This window comes from Aedes albopictus, chromosome 2 (genome assembly GCF_035046485.1).
Source record: "Aedes albopictus strain Foshan chromosome 2, AalbF5, whole genome shotgun sequence".
In the NCBI taxonomy this organism is placed as follows: Eukaryota; Metazoa; Arthropoda; class Insecta; order Diptera; family Culicidae; genus Aedes; species Aedes albopictus.
The window spans coordinates 42,442,360-42,462,162 of NC_085137.1; the positions used below are offsets into that span (position 1 = coordinate 42,442,360).

Sequence of the window (19,803 nt, forward strand, 5' to 3'; positions counted from 1 at the left end):
TCAACCTTGGCCTCAACATCTATAGTGGCACTATTGCGGATAGATTTCAATATCTCTAAGGTGTATGCTATCGCAAGCTTCTTTCCTTTGCCTGTAGGAGGTGATTCTCAACCCCACACTACCTGGGCATCCTGTCCAGGTGTCTGTTAAGCAGATTATCCTCCCATTGTTTAGAGAAGAAAACCAGGAAACCTCCTCCTAGAATTTATTACTCTTCACGACTGATTTTATTCGGTCAGCGTTGTCAGTTCTATACAAACCCGCTACAGACCTGCTTTCACTGCTACGAGGGGACCTCGAAGTGTCTTCAAAATTATTTTGTCTTCGTTTGAAACATTTTCGTGTGATATATTCTCAATTTTAAGTGAAAAGAAAATCTGTTCTTTTTATCATAAATCAATACAGGAACTTAAATCATGTTGTCGAATATGAATTTTAGTAGTACATTGAGATTTGTATCATCATAGCTGAATTTGTGAATTCAAAATAGGGTAATAGTGGAATCAGTAATATCACGCTCCCAAAGCCATCCTATTCGAAAACAAGCGATTATTTTTGACATCATGCGTCCTGACTTCCAAAAAAATACAAAAAATAAGAAATAAAGCAAACAGCCCTTCAATCCCTTGTTTTTAGTAGGATGAACATGGGAACCACATGCTTAATAAAGACACTAATACCCTAGTTTTGATTAAAATGTTATAAACAAGTGAAGTTGCTTAGTTTGGTTGTTTTTTTTTTAAGCAGAAGGTTGTTTAACTCTAGTGAATCGAGCTCCCTGGACGAAATATCAGTTGCTGCTATACTAGCAACCACTACAGCTCATGTTAAATTATTGTTTCAATCCCATAATGCAGAAAGGCAGTGGCGTAGCCAGAAATTGTCTCTGGGAGGGGTTTTCAACGGTCAATGATACCTTTTGTTGATTTGACACTTACATTTTGTAAACAGTAAGGAGTAATTGTATTCGTAGTTTGAAATTATCGGCGCAGCCTTAACCCTACCACCCCCCCGTGGCTACACCAGTGCAGAAAGGCATCGATACATGATTTACATGAATGCCCCTACATATGCGGGTGCTTATTTTGTTGTATTTGGGTAAGATTTATGTCGTATTTGTCATCCAGATTATTCATTTCCAGTCAGGCTCTTGAATATGCCGTGCGTCACAACTTCTGTAGAGAAACAACCCCAGAATACAAGTAGGTACACATTTATGTTTTTTTTTTGCGAAAATAGTCAGTTAAAAAATCTCGAACTTTATACGTGACATTGTAGGATACACGATAGGATTTGTGAGGCTATCTCGATGTAATAGTTTATATACACGGCAAATACCTGTTGATTGGCTTGATAAAATGTTTTAGTCAGTAGGTGTAAAATCTATTTTCCGTCATCTGAAGTAACCGATATGCAATTATACAAAATTAATAATGATAATCAATCCGTAGTAAGCGATTCATTTGAGTGCAAGTCTTCGTTGAAACAAATCGAACTACGAGCGGCCTACAAACAACAAATAACACAAACTGCCTCGAGCAAAACAGGTTACGTCCAATCCAAAACCATATCGGCTTGTTGTGCTCCTCTTCATGTGAATCACTATGAACGAATAACCTGCTAGAGGCTCGGTACAAGTTCTCTAAGTAAGAAGTTCACTGCACTCGTTTCAAGTAGAATGGTTTTTCTGTTCATATGAGCCTTACTCAAATCCATATTCGATTTGCTATAAAAGTTTGATGACTAGGACAATTCCAATCACATTTCGTCTTTACTTTACGCTGCAACAGGGTGTGTAACAAAGTGTTCTGAACTAATCCGCAGCCATGAAGGTAACTAGTTCCAAGCCCCACAGGTATGATCCCTACTGATAGTTTGATATCTTCCTGCAGTGCATCGCTACAGCTGTCCTGATGGCAGTAATCTTGGCCGCCGCCCAAGCGCAGTACTACTACCCATATCCGTATTATGCTCCGGCTGCCGTGGCAACGGCCTACGCCCCTCCAGGTTCCACCGTAGTGCAGGCTTACGCTCCACCAAACTACTACGCCCCAGCAGTGTACGTATCGCCCCCGGTCGTAGTTGCCCCAGGGGGAGCACGGTACACAGCCGTCAACCCAGGTGCCGTCCACGATGCCCCACTGCCAGGACACACGGTATCCCAACAATCGCTGAACACGGCTCCGGCTCCAGGAACTGGTTAGGATCCCAGCGAGGCGATAGTGACTGATGGCTCGAGCAGGTGAAATAGCTCAGGGAAAACACCAAAATGTGATATGGATGTAGTTGTTTGCTGTGATTTGTTCTCCGTTTGATACATTTATTTCACTTCTTGGGTTTACATTACATTTATTTCTAATCGTGAGTTGATTGTTCGTTAACTTGGTTGATTAATAAAATTAGTTTCTGTTTCGCTGACACTATTGACAGCAAATTTGCAATCCACACCTTAGAAACTGCTCGAGATGCGTTTGGCGAACCTATATTTTGCTACAAAATTACGAAAACCAATAAATCCATGAAATTTGTGCTGTTGTTAATTGAAAGGTTAGTTTGTTGTTCACAGTCTATGTTTTTGATTCAAGTAAAGTGGTTTGCTGGAGTGTACTGAAGGGTCGGTTCTGGACACGACAGGCCCACTTTATAGGGAAGCTCCGGGCCCCCGAATACTAAATCCAGCACTGGTCAAGATCTACGTTAACCCTTTGGAGCCGGAGGGTTAATATTAACCCTGGCGATGATACCGAGCATAACAAACGTGTTCGAAGCCAGCTAGGTTGCGACATCAGTGACAAAACTATTCGGCTCCAAAGGGTTTACAAATCATAAAAAAAATATCTATGCAATATGCGTTTTTGGAACGGTCCCGGTATCTTGATATCATTTTGATATTCAAGAAGATGACTTTCTGTTTGTCAGAGGTTCTCAATTTGGTAATCATGGCCTACGTGTGCATATACCAATGTTGATGTGCAACCAAAATCTTATCCTTTATCACAGGCGTTCTCAAACTTTTCTGGCTTGCGACCCACTTTGGATTGTAATAGAATTGGGCAACCCACCAATATCCTCACAAAAAAGTCAACTATTCCGATAAGCTTGCTTCACGTAACATTTACTTTTAAATATTTTAAACTTCTTAAATTTCAGCGTTCTTTTCGTTTTTCGAAAACAGTCAAAATAAGGTTAAAATGTCCAAATGCTTCTGTAAACCTTGTTTCTTAGGAAATTGGGATGCGTTGGTACGCTTCTGATAAAAATTGAACCATTCTGACGCTATGTAATACTGCAGAACTCCACAGATTTTTAGGAATTATGCCACACATTTCAGGAATAATGAAAACATAAAATTACCACGAAGCCTTCGAAGACATGATGACAATTGTATGCCTCTGCATAACTTTAGAAATTTACTTAAAATTTTAGGATTTTTTTTTCAAATGACCAAGAGTTCGATGGATTGTTATCGAACTTCAGTAATTTTATGCCTGTTTTGTGATATCCCGATTTGTTTTTGAAATTCTAACTTCTTTGCATTTTAAAACTAGCTTCAAATTAAAACTGCAAGCACCATTCAATTTTGAACTCATCGTTCAAGAACAGAGTGTTTGGAAAATTTTAAACTTTCAGAATGCTAAACCTTCTGATAATAAACCTAATAGTTCCAAAATTGACTTTAGAATGTAGAATAGCTTCAAGAGTTAGGAAAAATAAAGGAGAAACCTCATTTCCACAAATTTATCTTTCGATTCTTAAATAGAGTTTTTATAAATTTCTTTGACATAAGTTAAGGAAATTACGGAAGATATTTATTACAATAACGCCTAAACCTTCGCGACCCACTAAAAATCAACCCGCGACCCACCAGTGGGTCGCGACCCATAGTTTGAGAAACGCTGCTTTATCAGACGTGCACCGTGACTACCCCAATTTGTCTCACTGCCACTAAATGCCACTCAGAACGCAAAATCTGTAAATCAATGTCTCCACTTCCTCACACTTTCAATATTTGGGTAATCCGCATGACCGTTGCAGTTTTCGAAACCACTGGGATTTCATTGGTTCACCAAATTCTCGAATGCATTATGTTTCATATATTGACCAAAAACTATCACACACACCAAACGCTTTGCTGAATTTTCAGCATTTTCTTTTACTGTGATTCATCACAAGTTTGTGCCCTATCAGCGCAAAGTGCTGGATGTTTCAGATAATTGTACTCAAATTCAGCAATTTGTATTGCTGGATGCATTCAGCATGGCAAAAACCAGCAAAATTTGTCAGTTAGCTGTCAAAACTGTTTAGGGTTTAAAAAAAAAAAGACGCTACACCGTCTTCAACCAGAGGTTGCACAGACTGAACGATCACTAACATCCCAGCCAACCACATGTCGTAAATCATTGTGTGGAAAAAATCGTATATATTCATATATTGAATCAGAATTGTATAATAACATGCATATTTGTTGATGATGATTGCGTAAAATCGCATTTCATGCCAAATTAAATTTCAATTGCGATTTTGTTTCATATAGTCGTCTCCGATCATAAAAGGTGCGAGATACTATCGGTAGAATCGCACAGAATCGGATAGAATCGTGAAAAAAAAATTCATTCTTAGCGTCAAGCTGCATGTTCGCTATATGCTATATGATTTCGTTGAATCGTGGAAATCGTCGTTTCACATCCTATATGAATCTGCTAAATCAAGCTTGCTACCTAAAGGTATGATGAAAATCGGTGAAATCGTATACAACTATAACAATGTTGTATATTGATCGTTTGCCTCATACTTGCATCGTTTACGAAGTGAACGAAATCGTAGAAATCGTATATTCATTTTTACAGTCGCATATGATTGTTACTGCACTTTTAATAGTCGTATCTTAATCTCGGAAATCGTTAATGGTTTTGTTTACATATTTGTATGATGGAGAAAAAGAAAACATGGGAATTTGTATGGTCCACTGCACGAATTTATGCTGGCCTGCTTACTCTCACAGAAAATTTGACGTTTGAGCGGTGCCGACACTTCTCAAACGTCAAATTTCGTGTAAGAGTAAGCAGGCCAGTATGAATTCGTGCAGTAATCCATACTTGTTGTTGTTGTTGACACATTCCAACCATGGTAGCAATAAATTCAACCAAATATATAGGTTTTCATACTATTTATATACAGCAGATGACTTCCAATAAGTGATGCATAGATTCCAACAACAACGTCAATTCCGGTCCTCTTGCACAGCACCAATTTTGGTGCCACTCAATGCACAACAACACCGCTCCCACCATAAGTGTCGCACCGTATCATGCTAATTTTTATTCGTTTCATGCCATTCACTTTGAACTTTCTATTTCCAACTTGGCAATATGTCCAATAGAGATAACGCGCAGTTCTCAATCAAAGGACCTAAGTTCGATTCCCACTGAACACCAATTGTTTTTTTTTTCATTTGAAAATCTTGAGTCGTATATTGGTACACTCAATCGTAATAAGATCATTCATAATCGTATATTTAGACGGATAGAATCGGCGAAATCGTAGAAATTTTTCGAGAAATCGTAAATCATGTTGGATGGAATCGAAGTAATCGTATATATGTTTCGATATGGCCTCCACTTTAGTATGTATATGCCTGTTTCGTGCATTGAATACGATTTCTTTGGTGCTATATATGTGTGACTATTTCAGTTGCAATTTGGATATAGCAACCAAATTGCTGGCTGGGATGAGACAACGGACAACACACGAAACACCCAGTGGTCCAGTGGAGAATTTTTCGTTTGACGAAAAGTTTTCACCGACTGGAGCGGGAATCGAACCCACACTCCGAGGCTTACGAAACGGCCAGACGACTGATGACGCCCCTAACCGTACGGCCACGAAGCCCACAACGGAACGGAATATCAAAATCATAACAGGTTGTGTTATTTTGTTACGATGATTTGAGTAACAATAATGGTTGATATAATCCTGTATCGTCAGTACAACATGGAAACAAATTGTCTTCAAACAATAAGATGCCTGAAGATGCATTAATAAAAAAAAGCATAAAAAGAAGGAACTTTGTGTATAAACTAAGTCAGGGCTTTAAGTTTGCGAGAAAAGTTCTTGCTCCTAAACATTTCAGATGGGGCAAGGGCATTTTCAGGAAGTTCACAGAGAGCTCAAAATATGGGATTCCAAGAGTCTTCCCGAGAAAAGGCGGATAACAAAGTGATATCACTTTGATAATAAACTGTGTTATCGGTGTTACCATTTTGTTATTTTTATTATCATCTTTTTTCAATTGATGATAACAAATTTATTTATCGATAATTTTGGTTCATCGCGATAACATAAAAATACTAAATAATAACAAAATATGTTATCTGTTTCCAAACGCATATTTCAAAGCTTTCCCAAAACTGAGAGTCTGATGAAACTCGAATCTAAAAATAGATTCCGCTTTCCACCTACAATGCGATTGCAGTACGATAGCGTAGCCTTTTATAACTCTCACTCTCAATGAGCCCCGTTGGTATATGGGCTTCGGCTGCGATCGACAATCACTCGATCAGGGTTCGAGGCCCGCCTGGGAGCAAAAGTTGAAAACATTGGATGTAAATTATAAGAAACTTTTTTCAATAGGTGACGATGTCGGTAAAGTTGATTTTTACTATTTTGGTCGATAAAATAGCTCTGAATGATAACAAATTGATAACAAAACCAGTTATCCGCCAGCTGTATTTTTTCATGTTGGTAACTAAATTTAATGTTGAACAAAATATTGTATAACACAATTAGTTATCAACTTGAACTCAATGATAACTTAACTTCTTATCATTTTGGTATTCGAGAAGTAAATATGAGTTATCATTTTTGTTATGTTGGCTCTTAATTCAACCTAAATGATAACAAACTCAATTATCAAACGAATGATAACCAGGTAACAAAACTTGTTATCATTTTGTTATCCGCCTTTGCTCGGGTTCAGGGGCGTTTGAGGAGCCTTTTGAGGACGTATTGACACGTTCCTAGAGGATCCTAGAGGATTTCAAGGGGTACCTAAAGGTCTAAGGGGTGTTTCAACGGGTTTCAGAGGCATTCCAGTAATGTTCCAGTAGTAATTGATGTAGTAATCTGAGTGAGCAAATGCACCTCCTGGATCCCATTTGAAACATCCCTGAGATCTATTAGCGTGCCCCCGAAACCCCTTTGCCTCCCTTGAAACACCCCTGAGAACTTATGGTACCCACTGAAACTACCTGAATCGCCCCTGGACGACTCCGAGACACCCTTGAACAGGGATCTAAAATAGTGAGAATGTTGCTGAGCAGACACAAACGCAAAGCAAATCTACTCGTGAACAACTGAGGCCTGAATATATTCGCACTGATACGCACTCGTCTGTGATTCGCGAACCGCTCTGAGCATTTTTAGGTTTGATGAAATAGTAGTTTACGCAACTCGGTGCAGAACTCGATTTTTTCAGCACTCGTCGTAATTATCCAACTCGGCAAGCCTCGTTGGATAAATGTACGACTCGTGCTGAAAAAATCGAGTTCTGCACCGAGTTGCGTACAACGTTTTTTGCAATTTCATAAATTACCACTTTAGGCTAGTTTTTAACAAAACTTTTCCATCAAACTGCACACTGATGTTCATAGCCTTGTTTGAGAAAATTTGATCATAGCGGATTATACTGTATAGTTGTCACAATTTTTCAATACTGCGTCCAGAAAGCATCAAGAAGTTGATCGAAACTGAAAACAGTGCTGTAATGGTTCATTACGCAACGCAAATCAGTGCTGTAATGAACCATTACAGTACTGTTTATTTGGTGTGGGAAATTAGGCCTTTTCCTGTCAGATTTGCGTGAGGTAAAACAGCCTATTACGATGAGAAATTGCAAAAAACACATTTACATGGCTAACAATTCTGCCCAACGTTTCAACAGTTCCAGTTCCAGTGGCCTGCCTCTCTTCGACTGTTCTTTGAGAACATTCCACGTTAATTGATTCAAGAGCTTTTTTGCCTACCATTATTGCATGAATTTGTATATAGTGATGCAAGCACAATAATCACTATGCCCAGAAAGTCGTGAAAATATTGCCGATCGGAACGGGAACCCAACCCGCCGTCTCCGGATTGGCAATCCAAAGCCTTATCACTAGGCTAACTGGAGAACTATACCTTTCATATCGAAAGCATTGAAAATTACTTCATCCAGTTTATTATATGCTACACCAAGTTTCGTTATGTACGATACTTTAGTCAAGACTTGGAAAAAGCAGATCAATAAAAATAACAACAATTTGAGCAGAACAGTAAATTTTATTTGCAAGTTTTCACCATTGCTAATTTCAATTTGTACAAGACTACGTTTCAAAATACCTGGGCCAAATCGTCAAATTTATTTATCAATCACTTCAAACGGTTCCCGCAGCTGGTTCCAGATTGAGCGATTGCTGCGAAACGGTGTGTCCAGCGAGGGGGGCATCATGCACAGCTCCACGGTTGGCAGCCACATACCGGGCTTCCTTCTGGGCAACAACGGCTACGGCTGGCTGGGCAACGACGGTGGCCACTGGGGCGGCCACATGAGTGGCTTCGACGACTTCCGAATCGACAGAGTTGTAGGCCACGACCGAAGGAGCAGCATAGGCCACTGGGGCAACGTAACGTGGGACAACGTTCTGCTGGACGAACGTGGTGTGAGGAGCGGTGTAGGTTACTGGGGCGGCAGCGTAGGTAACTGGAGAAGCGGCGTAGGAGGTCACTGGAACCGTGGAGATATACCGAGGGGCCACGTTCTGCTGGACAACGGTGGTGTGGGCTGCGGAGTAAGCCAATGGAACGGAGTAGGGCACGAGATTTCCTTCAGCAACAACGGCCAGGGCCATCATGACTACAGCTGCGATGCACTGTTTGGAAGATGCAATGAGATTATGTTAGATTAAACATGCTTCAGAAAGCCATTGGAAAACTTTACCTTCATGATTGTTGATTTCCTCTGGGAATCGCTGAAAGGCGAGAAGATTGTTACAGTTTGGAGTACTGATGTGTTTTGATCCTTTTTCAATTCCTGCTGCGTTTTTATAGGAATCAATTGGTTCTGATTGCTATACCAACCAATCAAAAGGTAAAGAATTGCCGAAAAGGTGCAAAGAACTGGTTCCCGAAATAAATTTCGGGTTTATAATTGATCGCAAAGCCACTGCTACGATGCGGTTGAAAGAAGCAAAAAAAGATTGAATAAGAGCGTACCGGGTGGGTTGGGTAGTCAATAGTTATCACTTGCTCTATTTTGTGCGCTCGTATCGCTTAAAGATGAATTGTGCGGGGTGAGAATTGTTGTCATTCGATCTCTTTTTCCATATGTTCAAGTGATGGATATTGTATGTTAGAGTGGCAATAAATTCAAACAGATCAAGTTTGGCAAGCGAAACTTTTTAGCACTATTTTTTCATTTGATTATCGTTATATGGTTACTTTACATCTAAACATAAACGATGAAAGAATTCTTCCATGTATAATAAAGATTAGTAAAATGATGGTGATGCTCAATGTATGGAACTTATTTAGTCTTCCTGATGCTGATATGGTCTTGTTCATAGATATTTTTCAATATAAAAGGGGTGAATTATTTTTCAACCATCAGAACACATCAGTGCTTCAAACTATATTAATCAATTCGTCCTTCAGCGACTTATACCCTCAGAAATCAACAATCATGAAGGTAATATTTTTCAAAGACATTTTTAGTCAAACAAATGCTTAACCCATTTCTTTTCATTTCACAAACAGTGCATCGCAGCTGTAGTCATGATGGCCCTGGCCGTTGTTGCTGAAGGAAATCTGCTGTCCTACTCGGTTCCATTGGCCTACTCCGCACCCCATACCACTGTTGTCCAGCAGAATTTGGCCCCTCGGTATATCTCCACGGTTCCAGTGACCTCCTATGCCGCTGCTCCAGTTACCTATGCTGCTGCTCCAGTCACTTATGCTGCCGCCCCCGTGGCCTACACCGCTCCTCACACCACCGTTGTCCAGCAGAACGTTGTCCCACGTTATGTTGCCCCAGTAGCCTATGCTGCTCCCTCGGTCGTGGCATACAACTCTGTCGACTCGGAAGTCGTTGAAGCCACCCATGTGGCCGCTCCAGTAGCCACCGTAGTTGCCCAGCCAGCCGTGGCCGTCATTGCCCAGAAGGAAGCTCGGTATGTCGCTGCCAACCGTGGAGCTGTGCATGATGCCCCTCTCGCTGGACATACCGTTTCTCAGCAATCCCTCAATCTGGAACCAGCTGCGGGAACCGTTTGAAGTGATTGAAGTACCTGATCCTCGATAAATGTTTGATTTTTTTAAGCTGAATTTGTCCAATAAATTTTATATCACTCAATCTCATCATGATTTTTTAATTATCGTTTACTTTATGTTGTGTTGCTATAACGTGTAGGTATTTTGATAAAAGATCCAAAGTGCACTAAAAAGTTCAAAGACAACTAGTGTAACAGTGATAGAATTATACGGTTTCGTTGACCTTGTGTCAAATAACGATATATACTAACTGAATGTCTAACGGTTGCAAATGGTATGGAAGAGCCTCAGGAGCTGGCGTTCTGATACCAGGTATCCATTGAAATTCCAGCAGGCCACTTTTGAGCTAGATTGAGGAGGTACGTCCTGAGCTTCTGTTTACCAAGGAGGTGCGGCTCAACTGGCATCCAGCGGCTGAGTATGAAATGCTGCTCCACCGGAAGATATATACAAGGTGCAGCCCCACCACGGTGGATAGATCCTATTCTACATCATGCACGATTTCGTGTTGGCTGGGTACGAGGTGAACACGCTCCTCGCCACCGTGGAGTTGGTTTCCTGCTCAGCGCTCACGCCCACGCTGCGATCATAAAGTGGAAACCTATTAATGAGAGGATAATTGTAGCCAGATTCAGAACACGGGTTCGAAAGCTTACCATGATCCAATGTTACGCGCCAACTGATGCTGCCAATTTGCAAGACAAAGAGAACTTCTACAGTCAACTGAATGCTATCGTGTACAAGATTTCAAAAGGTAATATCAAGATCCTCATGGGCGGCTGACCAGTTGAAACGCTTGTTCGAACGCTTTGAAAACCATTTTCAAGTGACGGCCACGCCACCAACACCTCAGCATGATCCGCCAAGAGTTCGACGCGTTTCCCGTATCAACACCGAAGCTCCATCAATGCAGGAGATAGAACCAGCCATCCGTAGCATGAAATCGAACAGGGCCCCAGGGGTCGTTCGCATATCAGCTGAGATGCTCAAAGCTGACGCCGTAGTATCCGCACAACTACTGCATCAATTATTCTGTAACATATGGAAAACCGCGACATTTCCGGCCGACTGGATGCAAGGCGTCTGCGTAAAGGTACCCAAAAAGGCTGACCTGAATGTATGCATAATTGGCGGGGCATCATGTTACTGTGTATCGTTCTCAAAGTCCTCTGCAAAGTGATTCTTAACCGTATACAGGAGAAGATTGATGCAACTCTCCGACGGCAACAAGCAGGATTCCATGCCGGACGATCATGTGTGAACCATATTGTCATGCCCCGTATCATCCTGGAGCAAATCAATGAATCCCAAGAGTCTTTCTACCTGTTGTTCATTGATTATGAAAAAGCTTTCGACCGTCTCGATCACGAAAACATGTGGGAAGCCCTCAGGCGCAAGGGTCTCCCTGAGAAAATCATTGGCCTTATTGAAGCACAGTACAGGGCGTTTTCGTGCAGAGTACTGCACAACGGTGTCTTGTCCGATCCCATCCGGGTCGTTGCTGGAGTGAGGCAAGTATCTATTCTATCTCCACTACTGTTCCTCATCGTAATCGACGAGATCCTGGTAGGTGCCAATGATCATGAATCAAATCGTAGGTTGTTATGCAGCCCATTAGCATGGAACACCGAATTGGCTTCGAACTGTCTGATGACGTTGCTCTCCTAGCTCAACGGAGCGCTCTGATATGCAGAGTAAACTCGATGATCATGCCGTTCGCTCCTCAACGGCAGGTCTCACCATCAACGTCAACAAGACCAAATCGTTGGATGCAAACACGGTCAACCCTTTCAGCTTCACGGTAGCTGGGCAAGCAGTGCAGAATGTTGAAAGCTTCCAATGTGCAAAACGGCGGCCGATGGTTGCACTCAAGGATCGGTATATTCGTCTCACTCCATTCATATTCACTCCTCTTTGCTGAAGCGAATCGAGAAAGATGCAGCAAACGGATTGTCGTGATCAAACACGCAACCCCATCATCAGTGGGAAGCGAAGCGCAAGCTGCTTGACATGGATATTCATTGCCGATCGTCGCAGTTTGGATCGCAAGCGAATGAATGAATGGCGAATGGTGACGAATGCTGGTGAGCGATCGAAGCGGCTATAATCATAACTAGAAGAGAAGTTCTGCATGTCATACATACATTTTTAGTTTATTGTTGTTGAAATGCTAGATTAGCAAAGAAAATAATATTTTTTTTTGAAAATTTCAAAAATTCGTATGCGCATATCACTCACGAATCGCATCACCGCTCGATCGCTTGCGATGCGAATGTGGACAAATGTTTAAATTCCAAGTGTAGCTCCCCACCGTTCGTCGGAGTTTGCTGTCGTCGCTGACAAGCAAACACACAAACTAAAGCGACAACCGTTCGCTGCTGACTGTATTCGAATGTGGAAGAAGATGAAAAGCAGAAATCAGGAACCCTGGTTGCAATCGACATAGGTGCACGGATCAAGAAGGTGAAGGCAGGCTTTGTGGGTTTGAGAGATGTATGGAAAATAATCAGATTAGGTGACGTACGAAAATCCGAATTTTCAACTCGAACGTGGAATCTGTGATGCTGTACGCCAGTGAAACCTGGTGTGTATCAGCGGAGAACTCTCAACGACTGCAGATCTTCATCAATAGATGGCTGCGGTATATAATTCATGCATGGTGGCCTCAGAATTGGATTTCCAACGTGGAGCTCCATCGTCGATGTCATCAAAAGTCAAAAGCGATAGCAATTCGGGAGCAAAAGTGGAGGTGGGTCGGCCCTACTCTACGCAGGGGCGGAAACGAAATCTGCAAACAAGCATTAGATTGGAGCCCGACAGGACATCGCAGCAGAGGCAGACTCAGAGGGCCATGGTGGCGTAGACTCAACTATGAAATCAAACAAGTTGACTGAAATTTGACCTGGCCACAGGTCAAGGCGATGGCTGGCAATCGTCCAGGATGGAGATCTTTCAATTTGGCCCTCTTCACCACCATTGGTGCTCAGGGCTGAAAGTAAAGTAAGTAAGTATGGCTTAATGTGATCCCAAATGATTAAAGAAAATTAGTTCATGTTATGATCAATCATAAATTATTCTTTATTATAAATATTACCATTCTTGAGTGGAACTCTAAGCAATCAATCCTATAATGTTCCCGGAGCCGGAATCAAATTCAACGACTGCTGCGAAACGGTGTGCCCTGGAAGTGGGCCCTCATGAACGGCGCCCCGGTTAGCGGACCTAAATCGCACTTCTGGCTGTCCATCAACTAGCACCGCAGGAACGCTAGCGACCACAGCTGCTGCGGGAGCAGCAACCACGGTGGCAGCGGAGACGACTGGAGCACCAAAGACTGTCGTTGGAGCTGCAACTACGGCTGCAGGAGCGGCCACAACTGTTGGTGGAACGGCAAAGATTGGGGGAGGAGGAACGTAAACCGTCTGCGGAAGAATGGTTTGAACGGTCGGAACTACGGATGCCACAACAGGAACAGCTGCAGCAACGGGTACAGGGGAGTCCCCGTCTTCTGCAGTAACGATCACTACGGCCATCAGGAGGGATGCAATGATACTCTGAAAGTTTTGCGAATTGTTTGATATTACAATGAATCAAAATAGCGAAGCTTTGATATATTGTTCTCCCATCGATGCAGTACTTGTACTACTAAGTAACTGTGTTGATCTTACATCTTAAATCGATGACTCAATTGTTCTTTTACTGAGTTTCGGCTAAAGGTGAGACAATCCAAAGCCAATGAGTAGTCCCACTTTTAACGGGAAATTGACTAAGAAAGCAAAAGACTTTCATTTCGATTTCTGAGTAAGATCAACTCAATGACTGAGCAGAACACTTTCGAGAGTAATAAATCTTGATTTAATCAATCAGCATACCTTCATGACTGTTGAGTTTTTTTTTGCCGATGTGCTTGTTGCTGCTTGGGATGACAACAAAATGTGATCGTTATTACTATTGTCATTCAGCATTTATACAAATCCCAACCAAAATATTCGAACTTAGAGCGATGAACTCCAATTTGGAACTAGTATTGCCGCCCTAGCACACTATCTTGTGTGTGAGCTTCACATAAAGGGAGTAATGGTCAGCTCTCTGCGGGCATCGTTCGTAACTTGTACTGCCTATGGCAGCTTACGAGATTATCAGTGGTGGGTTATAGGCCATACAGTGTTTGATTCTCTCATGCGGCGTTTTATTATTTGAGAATAGCTCGTACCAATGTTAATTTCATTATTTTTTATTTCCACAACAATATGTACACAAATTATGAAACATGAAAACTCATGTGCATGATAGAGTCAAAAATTGGATGTGAAAGTACTATCACTTCTCCCGTATGTTGCCTATTAGCCACTCAAATCCTCTTAAACAAAAAGTAGTTTCCAGTGAAACGTTTCAAAACATTTCAAGAAAATACTGTGAAGACATTTCTGGTACAATAACGGGGACTAATTTTAGCAACAAATACCGAAGAAAGGATATTAACCAGTAATTTCTGGAGAGTTAGAGGATTGCAGTAAAAGCAGTAAAATGAACTTTTGGAATTATTGTTTCATTTAATAATAAATTTATCAACTCTCTTGGATCTACACAGTTTTGCAATGTCTGGCTTACAAACGTCAATGTCGTTTATGTGGTCAGGTACCTCAATCGCTTCAAACGGTTCCCGCAGCTGGTTCCAGATTAAGCGATTGCTGCGAAACGGTATGTCCAGCGAGAGGAGCATCATGCACGGCTCCACGGTTGGCGGCGACATACCGGGCTTCCTTCTGGGCAACGACGGCCACGGCTGGCTGAGCAACGACGGTGGCAACTGGGGCGGCCACATGGGTGGCTTCAACGACTTCCGAATCGACAGAGTTGTAGGCCACAACCGAGGGAGCAGCATAGGCCACTGGAGCAACGTAACGTGGGACAACGCTCGACTGGACGACGGTGGTGTGAGGTGCGGTGTAGGTAACAGGGGCGCCAGCGTAAGCGACTGGAGCAGCGGCATAGGAGGTCACTGGAACCGTGGAGATATACCGAGGGGCCACGTTCTGCTGGACAACCGTGGTGTGGGCTGCAGAGTAAGCCAATGGGCCAGAGTAGGGCACGAGATTTCCTTCAGCAACAACGGCCAGGGCCATCATGACTACAGCTGCGATGCACTGTTTGGAAAATAAAAAGAATTGAGTTAGGAACCTATTTTACTAAAAACGGTTTTGGGAAGTATTACCTTCATGATTGTTGATTTCTGAGGGTTTAAGTCGCTGAAGGACGAGTAAAATGGTTACAATTCGGAGCACTGATGTGTTCTGATGACTGATCATCCAGACTCGTCTTTTATATTAAGGAGCTTGAACGGCAATGCATCAAGCCGGGAACTATATTTTGATCGGACATTTTTAGATTTCGAGCATAGTTGTCGTCGTAAAGAAACATAGTTATTCTATTATCGTATAATCCTCAAAAAATAAAATTGATAAATTTGAGGAATCTGTTGTAACTGGCTAAACTCGTTTTGGCAAGTTAATGCAACTCTGTCGTTCGTAAGCCCATGAGAAAAAAAAATGCCAAATATCAACAACTTCCACTCGGCGTCTATACGTGATACGAAAGCACAAAGTAGAACAGGCGATAACTACTCGTATCCACCCGACACGCTATACTCAATCACTTTTTTTTTGCTCCTATCCCATCACGTCAATGGATTTGTAATCAATTATAACACCGAATTCTTTTTCGAGAACTAGTTCTTTGCATCGTATGGGCATTATGTTTTGCTTTGACTGATTGTTGGCAAACAGAAAATTGATTTCTATAAAAAGGTGGCCAGATCTAAGAAGACATCAAAACACATCAGTACTTCAAACTGAAGCTATCTTTTCGCCTCTCAGCGACTCCATAAGGAAATCAACAATCATGAAGGTAACATTTTCCGATGGCTTTGCAGCAGGGCCGGATTTAAGGGGGGGCCAGGGGGGCCATGGCCCCGGGCCCCCACATTTTAAGGGCCCCCACAAAATCTAACTTCAAATGGGAAGCGAAAAAAAAGTGCTAGAAACATCATGATTTTATTTTTATCACAAGCACTTCTACTCTCAAGATATGTGTATGAAATATTGTGCTTCAAATAAGAAAGAAGCAGATATCTGCCTTCTTATAAAATTTCAAACTTCTTCTGAAAGTTTTTAAGATGTTTATGGTTCGGAATGATCATCTGAATTCTAGATGAAATCTTGAGCTCTATGGAATAGACAGTCGAAAAGTTTCTGCTGAAAATTCGTGTAATTTTCTGTCGAAAATTATTGGTATTGCTGGCTGCACCCCAAATTGGACTGACACAATAGTGTGCACACATCTTCAAAGTGTGATTGCAGCGCAGGGCCACGTCGGATTGAGGACTTCGGTGCACTTATTCCTTGTAAATGGAGGAATAAGTGCACCGAAGACGTCGAGACGATCCGAGCCAAATGTGCACTTCTGTCACACTTTTCAGGCGTACCAAAAAAAAGTGTGATAGTCCAATTTGGGATGTAGTCTGCAATATTGCTTTTAAACATTTCCTACATAGTTCTTTGAATATTTACAAGTATTTCTATCAGAATAAAGACACATTTTCAGAGTTTTAGAGTTTGATTCCGCTTACCAAACTTATAAATTATTCAAATCGATTCCTAGAATTAGTACTAGCAAGAATTTTTGGCGGATTTTTTTTTTTGCAAAGATCTGGTCCGATTTTCTTTAATATGATTAAATTCATGACGAATTTTTCTTCTTGGCTTGAATGTGTAATTTAAGGCGAACTCTTAACAAGTCCATAGGTTCCTTATGAAAATTGCAGTAGATATTTGGGGAGAAATTCTTGAAAGATCCTGAAAAAATTAAAGTTTTCGTCCGCCAAAGATTATTACGAAATTTTACTTATAATTTTATTCAAAATAAAACAGAAATTCCACCAGGAACTCATTTTGGATTTCGGGTGAAATTTCTTCAGCAGCTTTTAGTAGAATTTCCGCTTAAAATACCACTATGGATTTTTTGCCTCTTGAAGTTTCACAAAGAGTTCTTAACAATTATTTTGCGCGTTCCCCAAAAACTCATCTCGAAGTCGCGTTAGAATTGCTTATGCTTAAGTTCCACAAAAAAAGAAACCTGGTAATTGATTAGCAACTCTATAGATTTCATCAATGATTCCGCAAGAAATTCTATTTAGAGCTTATGCAATTACGGCCCTAAAGATAGTGCTATAATTTTTTTTTGAAATTTATCGAAAATGTCTCCTATAAAATCTATTTATAAATTTCTTAAAGGACTTTCTCATGAATCGACTTGATCAATGGAATCTAATGCTATGAACACTCTCGGATAAAGCGATATTTACTTGATAAAATTTGTTTTACTAACGTCTTCAGACTAAATTTTCATATCTGGATCTCTGTTATGCTTAGATTGCCTTTTTTCTAGTTACTCTAATTAAGCTAGATAATTTTCTCCGATAACGAAGAATTTTTCCAATTTTCTGGAATTTTCTACAATGAAAAAAAAATATGTTGGGGGCCCCCACAACACTGTGGCCCCGGGCCCCCACATTTGTAAATCCGGCACTGCTTTGCAGTAATGTTTATTCTAACTTCTGATTCTCATCTTCCAAACAGTGCATCGCAGCTGTAGTCATGATGGCCCTGGCCGTTGTTGCTGAAGGAGGTGTCGTTTCCTACTCGGTTCCATTGGCCTATTCCGCACCTCACACCACCGTTGTCCAGCAGAACGTGGCCCCTCGATACATCTCCACGGTTCCAGTGACTTCCTATGCCGCTGCTCCAGTCACCTACGCTGCCGCCCCCGTGACCTACACCGCTCCTCACACCACGTTCGTCCAGCAGAACGTTGTCCCACGATACGTTGCTCCAGTGGCCTACGCTGCTCCCTCAGTGGTGGCTTACAACTCTGTCGATTCGGAAGTCGTTGAAGCAACCCATGTGGCCGCCCCAGTTGCCACCGTTGTAGCTCAGCCAGCCGTCGCCGTCGTTACCCAGAAGGAAGCCCGGTATGTCGCTGCCAACCGTGGAGCTGTGCATGATGCCCCTCTTGCTGGACACACCGTTTCGCAGCAATCACTCAATCTGGAACCAGCTGCGGGAACCGTTTGAAGTGTTTGAATTTTGGCTTTGAATAACCTGCTTCGTATCCTAGTCTTGTACAAATTGAATAATATGGAAATAACGAAAAACTGTGAATAAAATGTGCTATCTTGTTCAAACGGATATTACTTGATTTTTGACCTTACATTGTTTCAATGTTTCAACTAAATACCACTAAATACTGTTGCACATCACCTTGATACAGCTTACGCAACTGAAATGCGCGAATATTTGATAAGGCTGTACTACACTCAAACCTCCATTTAGGTCGAATCCATTTTGGTAAAATCTATTTAGGGGCTGTCCATAAACCACGTGGTCATGAGGGGGCGGGGGGGGGGGGGGTCGACCAATGAGCATTAAGTATGGACGAAAAAAAAATTTGTATGGACTGATGACCACGCGGGGGGGGGGGGGGGGGGGTTGAGAAGTCCCAAAAAAATGACCACGTGGTTTATGGACAACCCCTTAGGTCCCTCCATTTAGGTAACGTTACCTAAATGAAATCTGATTGTGTTCAGAGCAGTTGGAGTGTTTAAGATTAGCGATAAGGCTGGTTTAACCTTCACGTACCCGAGCCCCGACAACTCATTTTCAAAATGCTGACATTTCGTCAATTTTCATCCGATTTTTTTGAAGTCGCCCTCAATCGATCATAAATTGGTGCAAGTTTATTATACTTTTTTTTCCTCCCCTGATGGGGAAATTAAGCCACTGCGTCCAATATGCCGGGCTTCCTTATTATATTTAAGTGGCCATGTAATATCCGGAACCATTCCGGAGATATTCCGAATTGTATTGTGGTCAGGGGGTGGGAGAGGGGTTCTGATTTGCCAAATGGCTTAAAGTGGTTATTTCATGTGTTATTGTGCGTGAGAGGGCCCCGCGGAACCTGTTCCAGGTGTTCCGGAGCGGCCACAACAGTTGATACATATTACAGTCATTTTTTCTGCCCCATTCTCTCGACACCATAAAGATTGATACGTCGCACGGCATGTTTTGGTTGCAAACCAGAAATGTCCCCGAGGGCACACGCGTGGAACCTGTGCTAGATGTTCCGGGGTGGCCATATTAGTTGATACAGACTTCAGTCTATCGTTTCTGACTCAGTCATTCGAGATCATGAAGATTAATATGTTGCACGGCATGTTTAGGTTGAAAATCAGAAGTGTCCCCAATGAGGCCCCGCGGAACCTGTCACGGGGATCCGGCTGGGCCAACTAATTCAAATCTGGTTATCGCAGTTGTGTTTCACTGTTTGCAACAAAAATTTCGCTGAAAACCGATGATTTAAACACAATAACATACGAAAAATAATCACTTTCAGCCATTTTGGCAACCCCCTGACCCCAGCAAAATCTGGAATATCCCCGGAATG

At 41.9% G+C, this 19,803-nt stretch overlaps 6 protein-coding genes across 6 annotated transcripts; 3 read left to right on the top strand and 3 right to left on the bottom strand.

Annotated features, from left to right (window-relative positions):
- The first annotated feature begins 1,687 nt into the window (after positions 1 to 1,687).
- LOC109432445 (adult cuticle protein 1-like) lies at positions 1,688 to 2,546 on the top strand. Its single transcript, XM_019708778.3, has 2 exons — positions 1,688 to 1,832; positions 1,893 to 2,546. The coding sequence occupies exons 1-2, from the start codon at positions 1,827 to 1,829 to the stop codon at positions 2,202 to 2,204; spliced, it is 318 nt and encodes a 105-aa protein (XP_019564323.2). The 5' UTR covers positions 1,688 to 1,826; the 3' UTR covers positions 2,205 to 2,546.
- Positions 2,547 to 8,296: 5,750 nt separating this feature from the next.
- Positions 8,297 to 9,121, bottom strand: LOC115265527 (adult cuticle protein 1-like). Its single transcript, XM_029871069.2, has 2 exons — positions 8,975 to 9,121; positions 8,297 to 8,906 (listed from the first exon to the last, which is right to left on the bottom strand). Exons 1-2 carry the CDS (start codon positions 8,978 to 8,980, stop codon positions 8,412 to 8,414), a joined length of 501 nt encoding a protein of 166 aa, XP_029726929.1. The 5' UTR covers positions 8,981 to 9,121; the 3' UTR covers positions 8,297 to 8,411.
- A 484-nt stretch (positions 9,122 to 9,605) lies between these two features.
- LOC109432478 (adult cuticle protein 1-like) lies at positions 9,606 to 10,379 on the top strand. Its single transcript, XM_029871067.2, has 2 exons — positions 9,606 to 9,721; positions 9,790 to 10,379. Exons 1-2 carry the CDS (start codon positions 9,716 to 9,718, stop codon positions 10,303 to 10,305), a joined length of 522 nt encoding a protein of 173 aa, XP_029726927.1. The 5' UTR covers positions 9,606 to 9,715; the 3' UTR covers positions 10,306 to 10,379.
- Positions 10,380 to 13,356: 2,977 nt separating this feature from the next.
- Positions 13,357 to 14,321, bottom strand: LOC109432480 (adult cuticle protein 1-like). The gene is made up of 2 exons (XM_019708812.3): positions 14,175 to 14,321; positions 13,357 to 13,856 (listed from the first exon to the last, which is right to left on the bottom strand). Exons 1-2 carry the CDS (start codon positions 14,265 to 14,267, stop codon positions 13,428 to 13,430), a joined length of 522 nt encoding a protein of 173 aa, XP_019564357.2. The 5' UTR covers positions 14,268 to 14,321; the 3' UTR covers positions 13,357 to 13,427.
- Positions 14,322 to 14,830: 509 nt separating this feature from the next.
- LOC115253427 (adult cuticle protein 1-like) lies at positions 14,831 to 15,654 on the bottom strand. Its single transcript, XM_019708804.3, has 2 exons — positions 15,518 to 15,654; positions 14,831 to 15,449 (listed from the first exon to the last, which is right to left on the bottom strand). The coding sequence occupies exons 1-2, from the start codon at positions 15,521 to 15,523 to the stop codon at positions 14,955 to 14,957; spliced, it is 501 nt and encodes a 166-aa protein (XP_019564349.2). The 5' UTR covers positions 15,524 to 15,654; the 3' UTR covers positions 14,831 to 14,954.
- Positions 15,655 to 16,054: 400 nt separating this feature from the next.
- On the top strand, positions 16,055 to 18,548 carry LOC115253746 (adult cuticle protein 1-like). Its single transcript, XM_029871070.2, has 2 exons — positions 16,055 to 16,209; positions 17,940 to 18,548. The coding sequence occupies exons 1-2, from the start codon at positions 16,204 to 16,206 to the stop codon at positions 18,432 to 18,434; spliced, it is 501 nt and encodes a 166-aa protein (XP_029726930.1). The 5' UTR covers positions 16,055 to 16,203; the 3' UTR covers positions 18,435 to 18,548.
- Positions 18,549 to 19,803: the final 1,255 nt, after the last annotated feature.